Raw genomic sequence first — 18,233 nt, forward strand, 5'->3', positions numbered from 1 at the left:
CAAAAGGTGCTTAAAAGAGGAATTGAACCTAAGACTTAAGAATGAAATCACTATTATTTAATTATAACCAGATGAGCTAATCTGTTAAAAACATTAATTAAAAATAAAAAAAGTTTGAAATAACATGAAATAAAAAAAATACAAATATGAGTAAGAGAGAAATTGAATCTGAGGCTTAAAGATAAAGCCACTATTATTTAATCATCTGACCAGAAAAGCTAATGTGTCAAAAAAGTCAGAAAACGCCTTGTAGGATGCGAAAAACCAGCCTGAAACCCTAATTTATTTATTTTTAAATGGCATATTACTAAATTTTGGACCCTATCCAAGGGCTAGCTAGCCCACCCGACCCAATAAGCTCGGCCTGACTTGGGTCTGGCTTGGACAAAGATTTTTGTACCTTGGACCCACCCGAATTCAAATTAATTTATTAAAAATATTGTTCAAATTTAAATTTAATTATTAAAATATATAAATGTGAATTAAAAATATAATTTTTAATATTTTATTATTATAGAATAGTGAAATGAGTTTTAAGGGTGGGTCAAGTCGGTCTGAAAATAGATTTGAGCTTGAAATATTTTTAGAATCAAGTCTCGACCTGAGCCATGAACACTTTTACCTGTGATATATAGAATATGAGTAATGTAACAAAATATCATACCGGTATGTATCGTTCAGTAAAATGTAATTAATCTAGATGATTAAAGAAAATATAATTAAGAAAATTAGTATATAAAAGAGAATAGATGAGAGTAGGCATATTAAATTGTAGGAAAAGGAATGGTATATGTATGCTTAAAAAGAAGAGTAAAAATGTTGATGCAAGAGGACGGCACATCAATGAATCGTTCTAAATTTGGATTTTTAGTTTCTGTTATCCGCGTGCTGCTCTCTTTTACAAAGTATATATTATATTAAATATAAAATTGAAGTTAATCGCAATCCCACCTCTAATTCTATTCCCAAAGCCAGCAGAAAACCCTAATTCTGATTTTCCTTTGATTTGTAGTTTGTTTGGTCCACGTACCAGTACGACTCTTCATTTTGATTTATGTCTATATATTAAGATTGGGTTAGTGAGGGCAAAAATTTAAACAGAAATTCAAAAAAGGAATGGAAGGGGTACCACACCCAATACCCAGAACGGTAGAAGAGGTCTTTAATGACTTCAGGGGCAGACGCTCTGGCTTGATTAAGGCTCTCACCACTGGTTCCTTCGCCTCTCTTTCTTTCTTTCTTTCGTTGTTGCTGTTATGGCTATTATATATATATATATTCAAAATTACAAACTAATTCAAGTAATGTCTTTGGGTTATTTTTGGCAGATGTTGATAAGTTCTACCAACAGTGTGATCCCGGTGGGCTATTTTTTGCTCTTCTCTGTATCTTCTAATTTTGCGGCATTTATTTTGCGTCTATGTTCGTTTTACTCTTCTCGAGTTTTCGTTCTTTGGTTAGCTACTTCTTATCTATCTCTGCTAGATTTTCTAAATGTCTGACAAAACACATATTTTATCCTGTTGTAGAAGCAGACTCTTTGACGAAAGCTAATATGAACATCTCATTGTCAAATGTATTTAGCGAAAGCAGTTAATTTTGTCTCTTGCATGATGGCTGAGTGGTCAGTTAAATTGTCTAATTTCTAGTTCTTGATTTTGCGATTTTTAGTTTGATCTTCAGTTCTGTGAGCCTCTGGTTTCCTTCTCGACCTTATCAATCTGTAAATAGGTCATGCTTGTTATGTCAACATGTTTTATGTGGAGTACACTGTAAGAATTCCTAATTCAATTCACTTCAATCATGGGAGGCCATGTCTTTTTACCCCCCCCCCCTTTTCTTTTATTGTTTTAGTCCTCACAGATTATCATATCAGCCCCTTGATTATTGTTGATGGCTCAAGCCTTGATGCATTTCCTACACTCTACTTGCTTTGCCTGCAAGGAGTGCATTACTTTTCTTGCAAATGAGCTGTCTTTTGTTTTTGGTTTTGATAGAGTGACTGTTTTGCTAGTTAACCACTCTGGCAAGTGTCCATTCTCAGCGTTGAAAAAAAATTGAAGCCTGGATATGGAAGCTGTAAAATAACATGTTCGTCGAAATTGCCTAAACCTGTTTCTTTCGTTAATCTTTTCCTTTTCACAATGGTCGAGATCATGATTTATTTACTACTAATTGACCTGCCCCATGTTACTGCCTGAACTGGCTGAAGTTTTGCAATTTTATTTTTTTGTTTCCTCAGAAATGTACCTTTTCTTTTTCTTTCATTTATGAGTTTTGGTCTGTTTGTTGTTAATATTAATATTTAAATTCTGGTGATATTATGATTACTTTTTCTGTTGTTTCGCATATTGCTCTACATGTTTGTTAATGTGTATCCCTGGTCTAAACCTTCAAAGTCTAGGTTCGTTAACAAGTGGCAGGAACTCCTTGTTAATCTAACTTGAGTTTGATATCATACAATTGGAACTAAAAGGGAGACTGAAATGAACATGTAGTAATATGGTTTTCTTTGTTTTATGTCATCACTGTTCATGCAGAAGACTACTTGTCGTGTCTTCATTTATAGTTTCCTCCATGATTTCAGAATTGCCTGAGTTCTGTCATAGTCATATAATTCTTTAACGAATTTATCTTACTGAACATAGAGTGGAAATGGAATGTTTTCTTTTCTTCATTTGAACTCGAAAATTACTCTTAACTTTAAAATGCTGCTTAGTCAACTTGAAACTAATAATAGACACAATATCCTGGATTTATTCTTAAATTTTAATTTGTAGGAATAGTTTGATTTCTTCTGGTACTGGACAATCACTACTGAAATGTGTTGCTTGTGGCTGTTGTGATTACATTTTTTCTTTTTCAAAAAATTCTACCTGCTTATATTTATTTATATACTGGAAATCTTGTTTATCACTGAATGTTTTCACCTTGATGCAATTTAACAACTTAAAAAGTTATTAACATTCTGTATGTTGTGATTCATTTTAGCGGTGTTATATCTGTGAAACTTCTGGTTTTACATTTCTTTTCTGATTGTATTGAATTTAATTGCAGAGAAGGAGAACTTATGCCTTTATGGACTTCCAAATGAGACATGGGAAGTTAACTTGCCTGTTGAGGAGGTGCCTCCTGAGCTTCCAGAGCCTGCACTGGGCGTAAACTTTGCTAGGGATGGGATGCAGGAGAAGGACTGGCTATCGTTGGTAGCAGTTCATAGTGATTCGTGGTTGCTTGCTGTTGCTTTCTATTTTGGTGCACGATTTTCATTTGGCAAGAATGAGAGGTATGTTTGCTTTTTCTTTGTCTGCTATTGGAGTATTGAGTTTCTGCTTGGAAAGCCCAATTGCTGCAGTATCATGATTCACTTTTAAAATTACTGCTAACTGCATTATTCTCTTTGCATGTACCCTCTAGGAATCTAGTACCCAAGTTCTGTTCAAATGAGTTCGTTTCAGATTTACTTTGCAAGTTACCAATCTGACTGGTCAACTTTTAAAAGCACAAAGTTTATGAAGGTTTAAGTAATAGTTGATATATAAAGTTGTGAGAAGTTTGTTTAATCTTCGTTCTATCTTTAATTTTGCATACTTGTTTGTTTTAAATTTGGAAAATAGGTGCATTGGGAGATATTCTTGCACTTCTTACTAACATGCAATAGCTATCTAGCCTTATCCTCAGACACCTGAGCAGGTGATTGTCCTGTTTACTTTTTATAAATATCATGTTTGAGAGTGCAGTTTGGATCTTGAGCGGGAGTACCAGAGTGGACTCTGGAAGCCAAAAATGCTAGATGAGGTGTTCTATTCCATTTCACCACTTGACTAGTATTACGTAATGCTCAATAAAGGCTTGCATTCTCTTGAAACGAAATAGAGATTGGAGTGCGCTCCAAAATATATACAAACCCATAGAGTGATTTAACCATTAATTTCCAGTTAAAGAGAACTAGTGTGACACAGGAGCTACTAGTAATATTTTATTTCATTATTTTAGTCATATTTATTAAATATTAAATATCTATACAGATGTCTAGGATTATAAGTTATCTTCAAGGTTTCAATTTAGGGATAGGATTATAAGTTTTAAGGTTTAAATCTAGGGGTAGTTTTAAAACTTCATTGTAACCCTAGTGTAAATAAGTTGTAAAGTATCATGGCTACAACATTATTTTCATTTTCTTTGAATTAATAGACATGAACTAAAGGTTTTATAACCCTACATTTTCAAGAGTTCCAACTTCTATCTCAATTGTTTTTCAGTTTTTGCTGTTGTTTTTCTCCATAAACTACGCCAATTTTTTGGCATCAGAGCCTAATTATCTCCTAGGTTTATATTTAGGTTTGCTACTATGCTTGGATGTGGTAGAGGTCAAGGAAGAGAAAATCAGAGTTAAGAAACATAATTGGCTGTGATACAATGTGTGAATAAAGATTTTTGTGTGCATTATATGTTAGTCTGTGATAGGAACTAGTGAGAGCCCAAATGGAGAGATTCTTGAAGGTGCCCAAAACTTGTTTAACTTACTGGAAGATAGTCTTGTTGGTGAATTTCATTTTGGTGAGGAAGAAAACCCTTCACGGTGCTGGTCTTGCAAATTGTGCAATACAAGGTTGATTGGAGGAGTGGTTGGTGCATGCCCTTGAAATAAATGGGGGCAGAATTAAGACTCAGGTTGATTTTCATTGTAAGATGCATGTAGAAGATTACCTGGATTGGGAAGCTAGTTTGGAGACTTATTTTGAGTTGAAACCTATAGTGGAGGCTAGGAAACTACTGTTTGTGAAACTAAAATTGAAAGGCACTGCGTTCCAATGGTGGAAGAGAGTTGAAGAGCAACATGCATGTGTCACGATCTGCGCATGAAACATGCCCATGTAAGCCCAAAATCAGCACATGGGAACCACACTGAAGCGAAATTGCACAAGCAGTTCCTACCAGCTGATTATGCAATAGAGTTTTTTGAGAAGCTCCACTCATTAAGGCAGAAGGGATTGTCTGTGTACATTTCTTAACTTAACAATTTGTGAGAAAATCAGAGTTAAGAAACATAATTGGCTGTGATACAATGTGTGAATAAAGATTTTTGTGTGCATTATATGTTAGTCTGTGATAGGAACTAGTGAGAGCCCAAATGGAGAGATTCTTGAAGGTGCCCAAAACTTGTTTAACTTACTGGAAGATAGTCTTGTTGGTGAATTTCATTTTGGTGAGGAAGAAAACCCTTCACGGTGCTGGTCTTGCAAATTGTGCAATACAAGGTTGATTGGAGGAGTGGTTGGTGCATGCCCTTGAAATAAATGGGGGCAGAATTAAGACTCAGGTTGATTTTCATTGTAAGATGCATGTAGAAGATTACCTGGATTGGGAAGCTAGTTTGGAGAATTATTTTGAGTTGAAACCTATAGTGGAGGCTAGGAAACTACTGTTTGTGAAACTAAAATTGAAAGGCACTGCGTTCCAATGGTGGAAGAGAGTTGAAGAGCAACATGCATGTGTCACGATCTGCGCATGAAACATGCCCATGTAAGCCCAAAATCAGCATATGGGAACCACACTGAAGCGAAATTGCACAAGCAATTCCTACCAGCTGATTATGCAATAGAGTTTTTTGAGAAGCTCCACTCATTAAGGCAGAAGGGATTGTCTGTGTACATTTCTTAACTTAACAATTTCCCTATTTGAGTTTGGTTGAATGAGAGTAATGAACAGATGACATCTTGTTTTCTACCAAGGTTAAACCAATATATTAGGAATGAGGTCGGAATGGTTATTATATTCTACTTTGAAGGCACGTCAAAATGCTTTAAAGGCTGAAAAGTATGTACGGTGATACGGTGCAAGAAAGCCAATTATAGAAGGATTGGAGTAGCACAAAGGGGGTTGGAGTTGTTTTAGGTGTTAAAACTGACCAAACTCTAAAAACTATGAGACTTCCTTTATAAATCATTGTGGTGGAGGGAATATGGGAAATATTGAGAGGAGTGAGAAGGGGAAGGCTTTGGTGAGATTTGTGGTTGAAAATAGAGCCGGACAGAATGTTTCTAAGCCTGGCAGTAATTCTCAGATTCGTTGTTTTACTTGTGGTAAGAAAGGCTATGGTTCTTTTTCTTGTCCTAAACAAAGTGTGAACTTAACCGAGATGGAAGAGCACGAGTGATATGTTAGAACCTATTTATGATGAGTATCATGAAGAAAGTGAAGAAATTGATGTGTATTTAGTTGAGGGAATCTTCAGTTCCTTGTAGAGTGACAGACACAACCTCAGAAGACAAAGAGATTGGTGGCGAGTGGGAAATCCTTTGTATATTTCAAGGGACACAATGTCAAGTGATGATTTTGGAGTAAAAGGATTTGATGTAGTTTTTCAGAACCTACACTCAATATGGAGGCTAAGTTTTTGAAAGTTGCAGTTGAAATTTAAGTTCTAATGCTTTCAGGAGAATCAGGTTGTGCTAGAATATCCTTGGAATAGGGACAGAACTTTTGTGAAGTAATGGGTTATTAGATTCACCTGGAGTCAAAGTGCTTTGCTTAAACACAATTCTTGCTTTGCACTATTGGCATGCTACTTGGACACTTGGTTCGAAACCCATATCTAAATGGTGCGAGTCAATTGCTAGTGAATGAAATTCATGAAAGAGGTATGAATGAGGACTTTTTGTTAATAATTTCACATGATCGTTTTCCTTGGCCTCTGGACTTGTGTCTTATTTTGATGACTATGACCACCAATGTTTATCCGTGTTCACTAAACCTTCAGGAATTGCTCCAACTATTCTCATATCGTGGTTGGCAATCCACATATTGGATTAAAAGAAAGATAATTTGATTGTACTTTTAAGGATTGGCATTGGTTCTGAATAAGAATTGCATTGCATCTATAAGATATTCTCTTGAAACATATTTGCTGCTGTGAAGCTGATGGAAATATTTATGTATTCCATATAGCTGGGACGATACTTCTAAGCTCCTTGTAAAGATTAAAATGGTCAGTTTTTTAGGAATCTTAGCAGGTTTCTGATTTTTCCTCTACATGGCTCTACACTAACCATTAATCAACAATAAATATTTTACTATCCTCCACTTAACTAATGTTTTAGTGACAAATATTGTAGAATGTAGAACCATCATAGATGGTTTTGTGTAATGTGTATGTTACAATACTTTAGTTAAAGAAATCAATTGAAATGTTTCCAAGTATGGACCAATTTAGAATTCGATCCATAATTCAGTGACATCTGATACAATTAACCCTTGATTTTAAGACGCTAAATATATTCATTTTTCCTCTTTTATTGCAAACAGGTTCTTCTAATTGAAGCAAAGAGCTTTACAGTAAACCTGTAGCCAGAATCACCTTGCCATTTAGAGTTCCATATGGTTTTCATGGAACTTTTAGGCCAATGCAACTGCAAAATGAGATCTTGAGTATAATCCCCTCGAATTCTAAAATAGTAAAAAGCATTTCTCCTTCATATTCACAAATTCATGATTAAGTGTCTAATCATATATGTATGTATATATATTAATATTTTCCACATTGATTTCTTAAGTATTAAGTGTGGGATAAAGTTTGGTTGATATTTTCATAGATTCTTATTTGTATCAATAAATAAAATGGATTGTTGACTAGTTATTAATTAAAAGTACCTTTTCCCCTAGCCTAGGTATTGGTGACACATGCGTATTTTACCTGCCTCCATGAACGCATGCATGCTCCCAGGCCCTAAGGGGCTTATTTATGTTTGTGTTTGTGAGGTGGTAGGCGGTGGGTTCTTCCTGACAAGAGTTTTCCTATATTGTACTTGAATGATGTGTATGCAACTTGCCCAATAGGCCCTGGCATTACATTGTCCGGTGACTTAGTTGATTTGAAATTGCTAATATTGTTGTAAATAGATTTGTTTTTTTATCTTCTTTTTGCAGGAAAAGGCTTTTTCGGATGATAAACGAACTTCCGACCATTTTTGAAGTCGTGACAGGCAATGTCAAACAACCAACAGAGCAATATGCTAATCACAACAGCAGTGGCAAAAGCAAATCAAGTGCTAAAGTGGTACAAAGTTCCAAAATTGAAACTTGGATGCTTTTCTCAGTTGTGTTTTCATCCCCTTTATATGTGCTTCTCTTAATTGATGTCACCTTCATGGCTTCATATGCTTGCTGTTGGCAGTCACGTCAATCTGAATCGGAGAGTAAGGTGGTAAAGATGTCTGCATCTAAGGATGAGGATGAAAGTGGGGAAGATGAGGAAGATGATGAACAGGGTGCGACTTGTGGGGCATGTGGGGATAGCTATGGCACAGATGAATTCTGGATTTGCTGTGATATCTGCGAGAGATGGTTCCATGGGAAATGTGTGAAGATTACACCTGCAAAGGCAGAGCATATCAAGCAGTATAAATGCCCAAGTTGCAGTAGCAAGAGGGCTAGGGTTTAAAAGTAGGGTGAGAAGTTGAAGTTGTAGCTTAAACGAAGCAGACAAGGTTGATAGCATTTTCATTATAGACAGAGTTGCCCCTTTAGTTGATTAACTGCGGATGGGGTTTTAAGTTTTGCTACCCTTTTGTCTTCCGCTCGAAACTGAAGCTGGCAACATATGCTGCACTTCTGTTTTTTGTCTTTTCGGACTTATTACCTTGTTGTAATTTCTTCTTTCTGCTTCGCCTTTCTTAATTTTTAAAATTACTTTGCATCTTGGTTTTTTTAGCATATATTCCATAAGAATAACGAACATATATTAACTCCAAAGATTCTTGTTGAAGTATATTCAAACAAGAGTTCAAATGGCCCAAACATCCAAACCCAAGGCCGGTACTCAAAACTGTACGCTTTTCTATTTCTTTTGAAGTTCAGGGGGGATGATGAATGAAAAAACTGCTACCTGGAATTTTGATTGCAGGCTTCAACAAAATTATAGATAAAACAAAATGAAAGTATAATCAAATCGATTTCGGTTAATATAAAAATTTCGATGTTGCCATAAAATAATCGAACCGACCAAATGCACCTCCATGTTTTTAGCACCATGCAAACGTTTCCTAAAAAAACCCAAGGAAAAACATCCATGTAAACGTCGGATGAGGCAATCCTTTCCTTCAACCCCTTCCATTGCCATTATTATATTAACCTTACGAAATATTTTGATACAAGTTTAGTCTTTCCTATAATAAAAATATATATTTAATTTGGTTTCATGAATTAAATGGGACCAATTCAATTAATGAAATTCGAAAATACCAAAATTCCTATATTTATAAAAAAAAAATATAAGTAGTTATATCATTTAATTTTTTATATAAATATTCTATAAAATAATTTATTTCTTAAAAGAAAAGATAAATATAAAAAATATACATGAACTTTGATCAAATGTGTAATGTTATACATGAATTATGGTTTAGTGCAATTTTATATTTGAAAATTTGATTTGATTCAATTTTGACATGTCATTAATGGATGAATCTCATGCCATGCATATATTCACACCGGGCGGTGAATCTTGAATCACATTCAATGCCATGGCGAACCTTTGCAAGCTCACCTTCGTTGAGTGCACATGGGGTTTCAAACTCATTTTTTATCAGATTGTCTTAAAATGTCATATCCTTAGGTTCGGACGTCATATCACTATCATTAGAAAAATACAAGATATAGCTCTATTGTTGGCAAATTCAAGGCGTGTGGATTCCTTTGTCTCTCATATATAAACTCACTTACAATACATGAGAGGAAGAGACTCAATTGATTATGTATCAGTCAATTAGAAAACTCATTCTACCAAACCATCCAACTAGACCCAAGACATAGCGACTTTCCATTCTAACCAAAGATGAACCACCATCACAACCATCATATCCTCATTCAGCAAATATATATGAGTGATTTTAACAATTTATAAAATAGTTTAGAGTATTGAAGTTGTTCTTTAGTTGCTGCAAGATTTGGTCAAAACAATTTTTTACTAATTTTTCTCATTTTTTAAACCGCTTCATTATTGTTGTCGATTTTAGGAGTTTGTTGATCATGAAATATGGTAGTTGATTCTAGGATGTGGTTGTTAGTTTTTTCATGCATTTATACAACACTTCAACTCAATAAATATGTGACTTTACCAACAATTATTTCTATCTTTTTTTCTCCTAGTCTTTATCTTTGTTTCTTTAAGTTATAGTAGAATTTATTCCAACAAATTAATATCAAGAGCTATCTTCTTGAGGGACCTGTAACTAAAGGAAAATATTTTGTCTTCCTTCTTCTTTTATGGATTCAAAAATCCTTTTCATTGCATTTGTACCACCTGCTTTCAATGGTGAAGGTTACCATGTTTGCGCAGCAAGGATGGAGGCCCATCTAGAGGTAAATGATTTTGGGAAGCTGTGAAGGAGGACTATGAAGTTCCTCCATTACCTTCCAATCCTACTATGGCGCAAATCAAGAATCACAAGGAGAGGAAATTAAGAAAAGCAAAGGCAAGAGCTATGTTATTTGCTACACTCTCATCTGAAATCTTTCTCACAATCATGATAATGAAGTCAGCCTTTGAAGTTTGGAATTTCTTGAAGGAGGAGTATGAAGGAGATGAAAGGATTAAAGGAATGAAAATTTTGAACCTGATTAGAGAGTTTGAACACCAGAAGATGAACGACTCCGAGATGGTGAAGGAGTGCTTTGACAAATTGATTGGAATCGCAAACAAAGTAAGATTACTTAGATATGAATTTTTTGATTCCAGATTAGTTCAAAAAATTATTGTAACTATTTCTGAAATATTTGAAGCTACTAATATCCTCATGGAAGACACTAAAGATCTATCAAAGGTTAGTTTGGCAGAATTGATGAATGTTTTGCAGGCACAAGTGTAACAACTCGATTTTCAACGGGTACCGAAAACAGTAGTTTCAAAACTCCATTTTTTGATGATCGAGTCAGTAAATATTATTTATTAATACTTATGAGGTTATTACAATATTATGCTGAATTCTAGTCTAATAATTTTATTTATGTGGAAAGTTAGTCAAGATACAAGTGTATCGATTCAAAAGTCAATGATTTTAGAAAATGAGGTACCGGGACCTCATTTCCATAAACTGAGCTCATATATATTTTTATTAAATATTTATGGATCTGTTTTATAGGTGAATTCAATTTTGATCCGGAGATTTTAGTAATTGGATGACTAATTGAGGTACAAGAACTAAATCGTAAAAATTGTAAAAGTTAATCACTATTAATTTTTATTAGCTAAATGAGTTAAATAGTATTATTGAAAGGATTTAAATGATAATTAGACCATACTCCATTATAGTGGAAGGTCATAGCATGGTTTTAAGTGGAAATATGTTAATTATAGTATTTAATTAATAGTAAACAGGATAAAAGATAAAAGAAAACAAATAAGTCATCATCTTTTCTCATTTTCTTTTTCCCACCGAATTCTCCATGGATGAACTAAGGAAACATTCGACCAAGCTTCCAATCTTTGAATACATATGTCATTTTAGTCCTTTTTTCATAATTTTTATGTTTTTGAGATCGTTGTAGCTTAATCTAGCTAGCTCGAGTACTAAATCGTAAAATTGTTAAAGTTTTGAAAATTTTCCATTAATAGTTTTTGATTTTTTTTGCTGTTAGATAGTTTGGTTATAAGCTTAGATTTGATTATGGGCTAAATTGTAAAGTGAAATTTGTTAAAATTTGAGTATAGGTCCTAAAATGTGAATATGCCAAAATTGATATGAAATTTCTATAATTATTGTATCTAGAGGGTTGTACCAGGACAAAATTAAAATTGGATTGAATAATGAAGCTTAGAATTTAAAGATATAACCATATCGGTTTTAAGGACTAAATTGAATAAAATGCGAAACTTTAAAGAAACTGTGTAAAATGAAATTAAGTAGTTATATGCATATACTAAGATGTTATACGACTTTTGGAATTGATAAATTGAACTTAATTATCATATAGATCAAGGATTGAACCAATCGGAGCTTAATCGCAAAAAAAAGGAAAAATTATGAAATTGTCCTCGATGTCGTAATTGTTACTGGTTTGGTTAGGCAAGTTCATATGGACTTACTTTATTAATTCTTCATATGTTGTGCTATTTCATTTTAATATAAGTTAGAAATGTTATATACATCAAGTATTGACAAAAAATATATTTAATCGTAAAAATATGAATAATATGATAAATATGAATAGATGTGTGGTATCGACTGAATGTGAAGTTGTTATATAAATGCAAGAGATGCGTGTGATGATATTACATGATTTGGAATGTACTTGAATTGTTTTTGAACTATGAAAACGTGTATATAGCTACAGAGTTTGAAATTTTGAAACGTTTATAATTTAGTACTAACGTGAGAAAGGATTAAGGATCTAATTGTAAACCATGTATTCTTGTGGAATATGATTTATGTGAGATACAAAATGATTGTTTCCTGGTTATGATATGTATCCTGAGATCATTAAGTGCCCTTGACTTATAAATGTTACGAATCCTATTTAAATGCTCGTTTTAACATAGCAAACAATTAGGATATAATTGGCATGCTAATTGGGTTAAAATGTGTGCTTGTACAGGTTTGCACTTTGGTGCTTATACATTGCACTTCGGTGCCCCTGTTAGCATTACGATGCTCCCTGGTGTGGTGTAGGTAACCGTGTATCTGAGTTATGTTTGCTATACTTCATCAGGCCCATGATATTATTTTAATGAAATTGTTTGAATGATGTTGAATATCAATTTTTATTGGATAAATGAGACTGGAATGTCATAAATGTTATATGATTCGTGTGTGATAAACTCACCTGTTGTTGTGAAATTTTGATAGCAGTGATCTATATAATAGCTAGTTTATTTGTTTAAATATGAACTGAAGTGAGTTATTTTGTTTAGGATGTGAATGATAATGGAACAAAATGACTTGAGTTATAAATGGTCAAAAGATTAAATATGAGTTAAATGGTTATGTCGTAAATCGAGCATGAATTCAATGTAATCTGAACATGAATTTAATTATATGCTTATGAATTTAGATATTGGTTAAGTACATGTGATTCGTATTATAAGTGTTTGATGTGTAAACAAACTAACTTATTGGTTGTTTTGTTGAAATGTATATGAAATCGTAAGGATGTCAAGGGATGACAGGTTCAATACCAATGTGTTTTAATTGTTTAAGTAAATTTCATACAGAATTACTAAGCATTAGTAATGCTTATTCTGTCTTATTTTTCTATCTCTGTTTAGGTCTTATTATGGAATGTGTCGATCGAATAAACTCAGGGCTCACACTATCCAACCTGGATTATCACATTCCAAAAACTCGGTTAGTAGAAATTGGGTTAATGAACTGAGAGTGGTCACGCCCGAAATTTTTTAAGATGACCTTGGCACATTTTCCAATATATAAGTATCAAGTCTAATATGATTTAGTAGTGGTGGAGCTGTCCTTGAATACTCGAGTTTGAATCCCTTTCCTCACATTATTTTCTATTTGGTACAATTTTGTTTTAAACTTTAGTTAGTGTTATACCCCATTTTATAAATAAATGTTGTAGGAATGTTAACAAGCAAGTGAATTGGTCTAGTGATTAAGTAGTAAGGATTTGTGTGGTGTTATTCAAGTAGCCCAAGTTTGAATCCCTTTGGCATATATTTTTAAAAAATTTAGCCATTCACTTAGTCAATCCATCTAGAAGTCGTCCCAAATGGAAAGAAGAGGTGATTGGGAGTCAACCCTGAAATCACTCCCATTTGTTCCCTTCATGATCTCCTTTTTGCTCATATGTTCCCCCCATTTGGCAATTTCCTTCCTTGGCTAGCTTGAACATCCACCCCACCAAAATAACCACTATTTTCACATTTTTTTCATTTTGCTACTCTCCTCTTCTTTTCTTGACTGATTCTTCCATTGCTCCACCTTTCTCTTCCATTTTCTTCTTCTTTGAGCCAACATTTCACCTTTTTTGCTCCACTACTCTTCCACCTTCCACCACCATTAATTAACCACACCATCATTGCACTACCACCTTACCACTGCCACACCACTACTATGATAATTTTTCCTTCTTTTTTTCTCTCTACTTCTCAAATGAGTGATTTTTGCTCCACATTTATGTATACTAATTCTTTTGAAAACCTTGCTAGAATTTTATTATTTCCAAACCAAAAATTTCATCCTATCATCCATTTTTCTCGATTTCATTAGATCGGATTGATTCAACTCATTTACGGATAGATCAAGCGTAAGTAAGGTGTTATTAGTTGATCTTTTTCATGTTACTTCCATCCTTTTTCCTTCATTGATCGAATATATATGTTATTGAAATCTTTTTCCGGATTAATTCCCTCTACAACGTTTTATTGATGAAGGACCAAATATGGTTGTTTTGAAATGTCAGTAATTTCGGAAGTGATTCATATCTCTGATTTAAGTATCACAAGAGTAAGTATTGTTATAGAAGCCAAAGCCTAACCGTTTATCAAATATTTATTAAGGGTGTTTTAATGATGGATTATTCATTTTGTCTTTAGATCCGAGATAGGTTTAATTAAATACGAAAGTGGGTGTTAGAGGGATTTTTCACACCGGATTCGCTTAGATCAGGTGTGAGTTTAACTTATTATTAAATAAACGAATGTGATTCATTGTTAAATAAATTATTTACATTTATTAATAATGAAAAAAATTTTGAGTTATTCATAATGTAAAATAATATTAATACACTAAATATTCAAAAAGGGATGCTAAACCCATAAAAAGGGTGATTCTCAAGTAAGTACTCCGAATTGATTATTTTGTGATCGTATAATTATGTTGATGTGATTCAATGTAGATTGTGAAAATATGTTTACATTCCAATACTCATGATTTGTGATATGTTGACATTATATGATATGCATGATATATAAATCATGCCACTGATATTGAAATTGAGATATATGATACGCATGTTAAGCATGCCCACTGTACTGATTATAAATCTGATTCGTATGTTAAGCATGCCCACTAAAAATATTGTTCATAAGCCATATCACATGCATGGGGTTGGGATGATTATGAAAGGTGGAAGACTTTGGCAGTTTTACTACAATATTGAGTGGCTTGGCCATAATGTTATTAAGTGGCTTGACCAACATACAGCTTGTCTGCGATATTGAGTGGCTTGGCCATAACGTGGAGTGTTATTGGATGGACAAATTCTAGGGAACTCTTTATTGGTGTGTAGTGGAGATGGGTAGGAATGTTTTTGAATAACTTGCACTGATTTCTAAAAAAACTTTGCATTGACATCCTCATGCATACTACTATCTGAAAAACTGTGTTGATATATAAATTTTGCTATTTTATGAATTATGTGTTTAAATTACTGGTTGTTACCTAGTTTTAAATTGTTCATTGATGTTTTATCAAATTTATATGAAATATTGATTTTTAACAAAATATTCTTTTTGCAAAAAATTTTGTTTCAATTTTTATAAAAATCTGTTAATATTACATTTTTCCGCTGCAATTCTGAGAAACGAGTTTTTAATAAAACTAGACTTAATTTTCAAAATTACTAATATTACAAATGAGATTTCTAGAGACATTTGATTTTCTAAAGTTAACATGGTTTCCAAATAATGACGAATAACCAAGTTCCCCAATTTTGAAGGAAAAGAAAAATGAATTTGAAATATGATTGGAATTATGAAAATTTTGAATAGTGATCAAACTTTTACAAATTGAATACCAAAATCATCGATTTCTAAAATTTTTATGTTTTTTCGAAATTAAGTTAAATATTCAATTTCACTAGTTTTGAACGATTTATGCAAATGGTTTAAAAAGTATGTTTGAAAACTAGGAAAGCTTTTCTAGGCCATTCTTGTGGTCAATGTAGCTTTCTGAATTCCATAACGACTGGGTCGGGTTTGGAGGTTACACTGATATGGTATTATTTTTTACAGTATGCCCAAAGACCAATCAAATCACATACTCGTTTTACCTTGTTTATCAATATAAGACATTGCCATTATTATTTCAGTTTCTTTTTCTGTGTATATGAATAAACTAAATTGTAATAAAGTCCTAAAAAATATGATTATTCTTTAAAAGGTCATTAGTAAAGTATTATTGTGGGCTTGGACAACAATAATGCATTGAGACTAATGTGTAGTTGATTAATGACAAAGAATTTTCATTGACATAGGGATGCTAAAATCAATACATGAGTATGTGTTAGAGAACAACATATTGGACTGACCCGCTATGAGTATGTTTCTTGGATTATTATGTAATAGTCACAATACTACTCATAGTGATAACTATGTCTATGATCCTCAGACTTGGGATCATCATTTTCCCAACATCGTGTGTCACATATTTTGATACAGCCAAAACGTCTACTGTAACAGGTTGTACTATAAAGACTGATGTTGGATATACCACAATCCATGTAGTGAGATATGGTTGATCAAGATAGGATTTATCCCTCTTACATAATGGGAGAAATATCTTAGGCCTCTTAATGGAGTGAGACAAGAAATGCATGACCATACTCGAATAAGTTGATATGAGATATCACACTTATTTGTTTATTGTAGTCTACTAATGAAATCAAGAAATATGAGATTGGACTATACAAGTGTGACTATTCCATGACTTGTGTCCAAATTAGATATTAAGGATAAAATGATATAATACATGAAAAGATTATCATAGAAAGGTTATGTCGAATCACGACTTCTTCTAACTTGGGTGACAATGATGCATTGCTAGATGCCACTCATTGCTTGTAATATTAGAATCGTTCTAGTATTACTAACAATGTTACAAGAGCCTATAGGGTCACACCCTATAGTTGAAACGAACAGAATCCAAATACACTTGGTATTGTATTTAGTTGTCACATGAATTAAATTAATTGTTGAATTAATTTAATTTGATAGTTAAATATTAAACACATTATATGTACAAACTTGTTGTACACAAATAGAGAACATAGATATAATTAATATATGAATTTGATTAATACAAAATATTAATTGTATATATTTTATCGAATTTATTAATATAAACAATTATATTAATTAATTTCGGTCAAAATATAAAAGACATGAAAATCAATATTCTTTTGGAAAGAATATAATTAATATATGAATTTGATTCATACAAAATAAATTGTATATATTTTACCAAATTTATTAATATAAATAGTATATTAATTAATTTCGGTCAAAATATAAAAGACATGGAAATTAATATTCTTTTGGAAAAAAAATAATTTATTTTCTAACTTTCCATTTGCCTTCTCCATTAATAAAGGAATAATCCCGGTTTTCCTTTTTAATATGTGATATCAAAGAGGATAAAAGGATGATAGTCCCTTAGTGTGTTAATGTTACCAACTTAATAATTTAAAAGGTCTAGCAACTGTTTTTAATTCTCTTTGAAAAGTTCAAAAGAAAGTGGTTGTTCGTTTTTAACTGGGTGGACTATGTAAAGGCCGAGACATTTTATTTTCAAAATTATAAAAGGCATGGAAATTAATATTCTTTTGGAAAGAATATAATTTCTTTTCTAACTTTCCATTTGCCTTCTCCATTAATAAAGGAATAGTCCCGGTTTTCCTTTTTAATATGTGATATCAAAGAGGATAAAAGGATGATAGTCCCTTAGTGTGTTAATGCTACCAACTTAATAATTTAAAAGGTCTAACAATTGTTTTTAATTCTCTTTAAAAATTTCAAAATAAAGTGGTTGTTTGTTTTTAACGGGGTGGACTACGTAGAGGCTGAGACATTTTCGTTGTGGCTTGGAATCGACATTGAATCAACAACATTCTTTCAACATTTTTAGTAAGAGAATGTATATTTTCAACCCTATTTCAATCTGATTCGTTCCTCGTACATGGATCCTTGGCTGTGGATCGCTGAAATAATTTTTCCACCACGCCACAGGGCGTATCGACAATCCAACAAGGGTATCAGAGCCACTTGTACGATACAGATTCTAGATTAACTTTATTGGTTAATGCCATTTTATGATATACATGTTGTATACTGTGTTTGATATGCACGGTGTTTGAAAACGCATGGTTATAGCCTGACAACCCATTTAATTTATTATTTGCAAATGTTGTAATTTTATAAATATGGTCTGTGTGTTGTGCCTTTCTATATTTCTCTTGTACTTCTCTTCTCATCTTACTCCCTTATATGTAAAACGAGA

At 32.8% G+C, this 18,233-nt stretch overlaps 1 protein-coding gene across 2 annotated transcripts; it reads left to right on the forward strand.

The window, feature by feature from the left end:
• The first annotated feature begins 687 nt into the window (after positions 1-687).
• LOC107910658 (PHD finger protein ALFIN-LIKE 7) lies at positions 688-8,698 on the forward strand. 2 transcript variants are annotated; one of them, XM_016838595.2, is made up of 5 exons: positions 688-1,213; positions 1,329-1,361; positions 3,058-3,286; positions 7,930-8,059; positions 8,177-8,698. In XM_016838595.2, the coding sequence occupies exons 1-5, from the start codon at positions 1,117-1,119 to the stop codon at positions 8,441-8,443; spliced, it is 756 nt and encodes a 251-aa protein (XP_016694084.1). In that variant the 5' UTR covers positions 688-1,116; the 3' UTR covers positions 8,444-8,698. The 2 variants fall into 2 exon arrangements, with proteins under 2 accessions (XP_016694084.1, XP_016694085.1); XM_016838596.2 differs by having other exon boundaries at positions 762-1,213; positions 7,930-8,056.
• The last annotated feature ends 9,535 nt before the right edge of the window (positions 8,699-18,233 follow it).

This window comes from Gossypium hirsutum, chromosome D02 (assembly GCF_007990345.1).
Source record: "Gossypium hirsutum isolate 1008001.06 chromosome D02, Gossypium_hirsutum_v2.1, whole genome shotgun sequence".
NCBI lineage: Eukaryota > Viridiplantae > Streptophyta > Magnoliopsida > Malvales > Malvaceae > Gossypium > Gossypium hirsutum.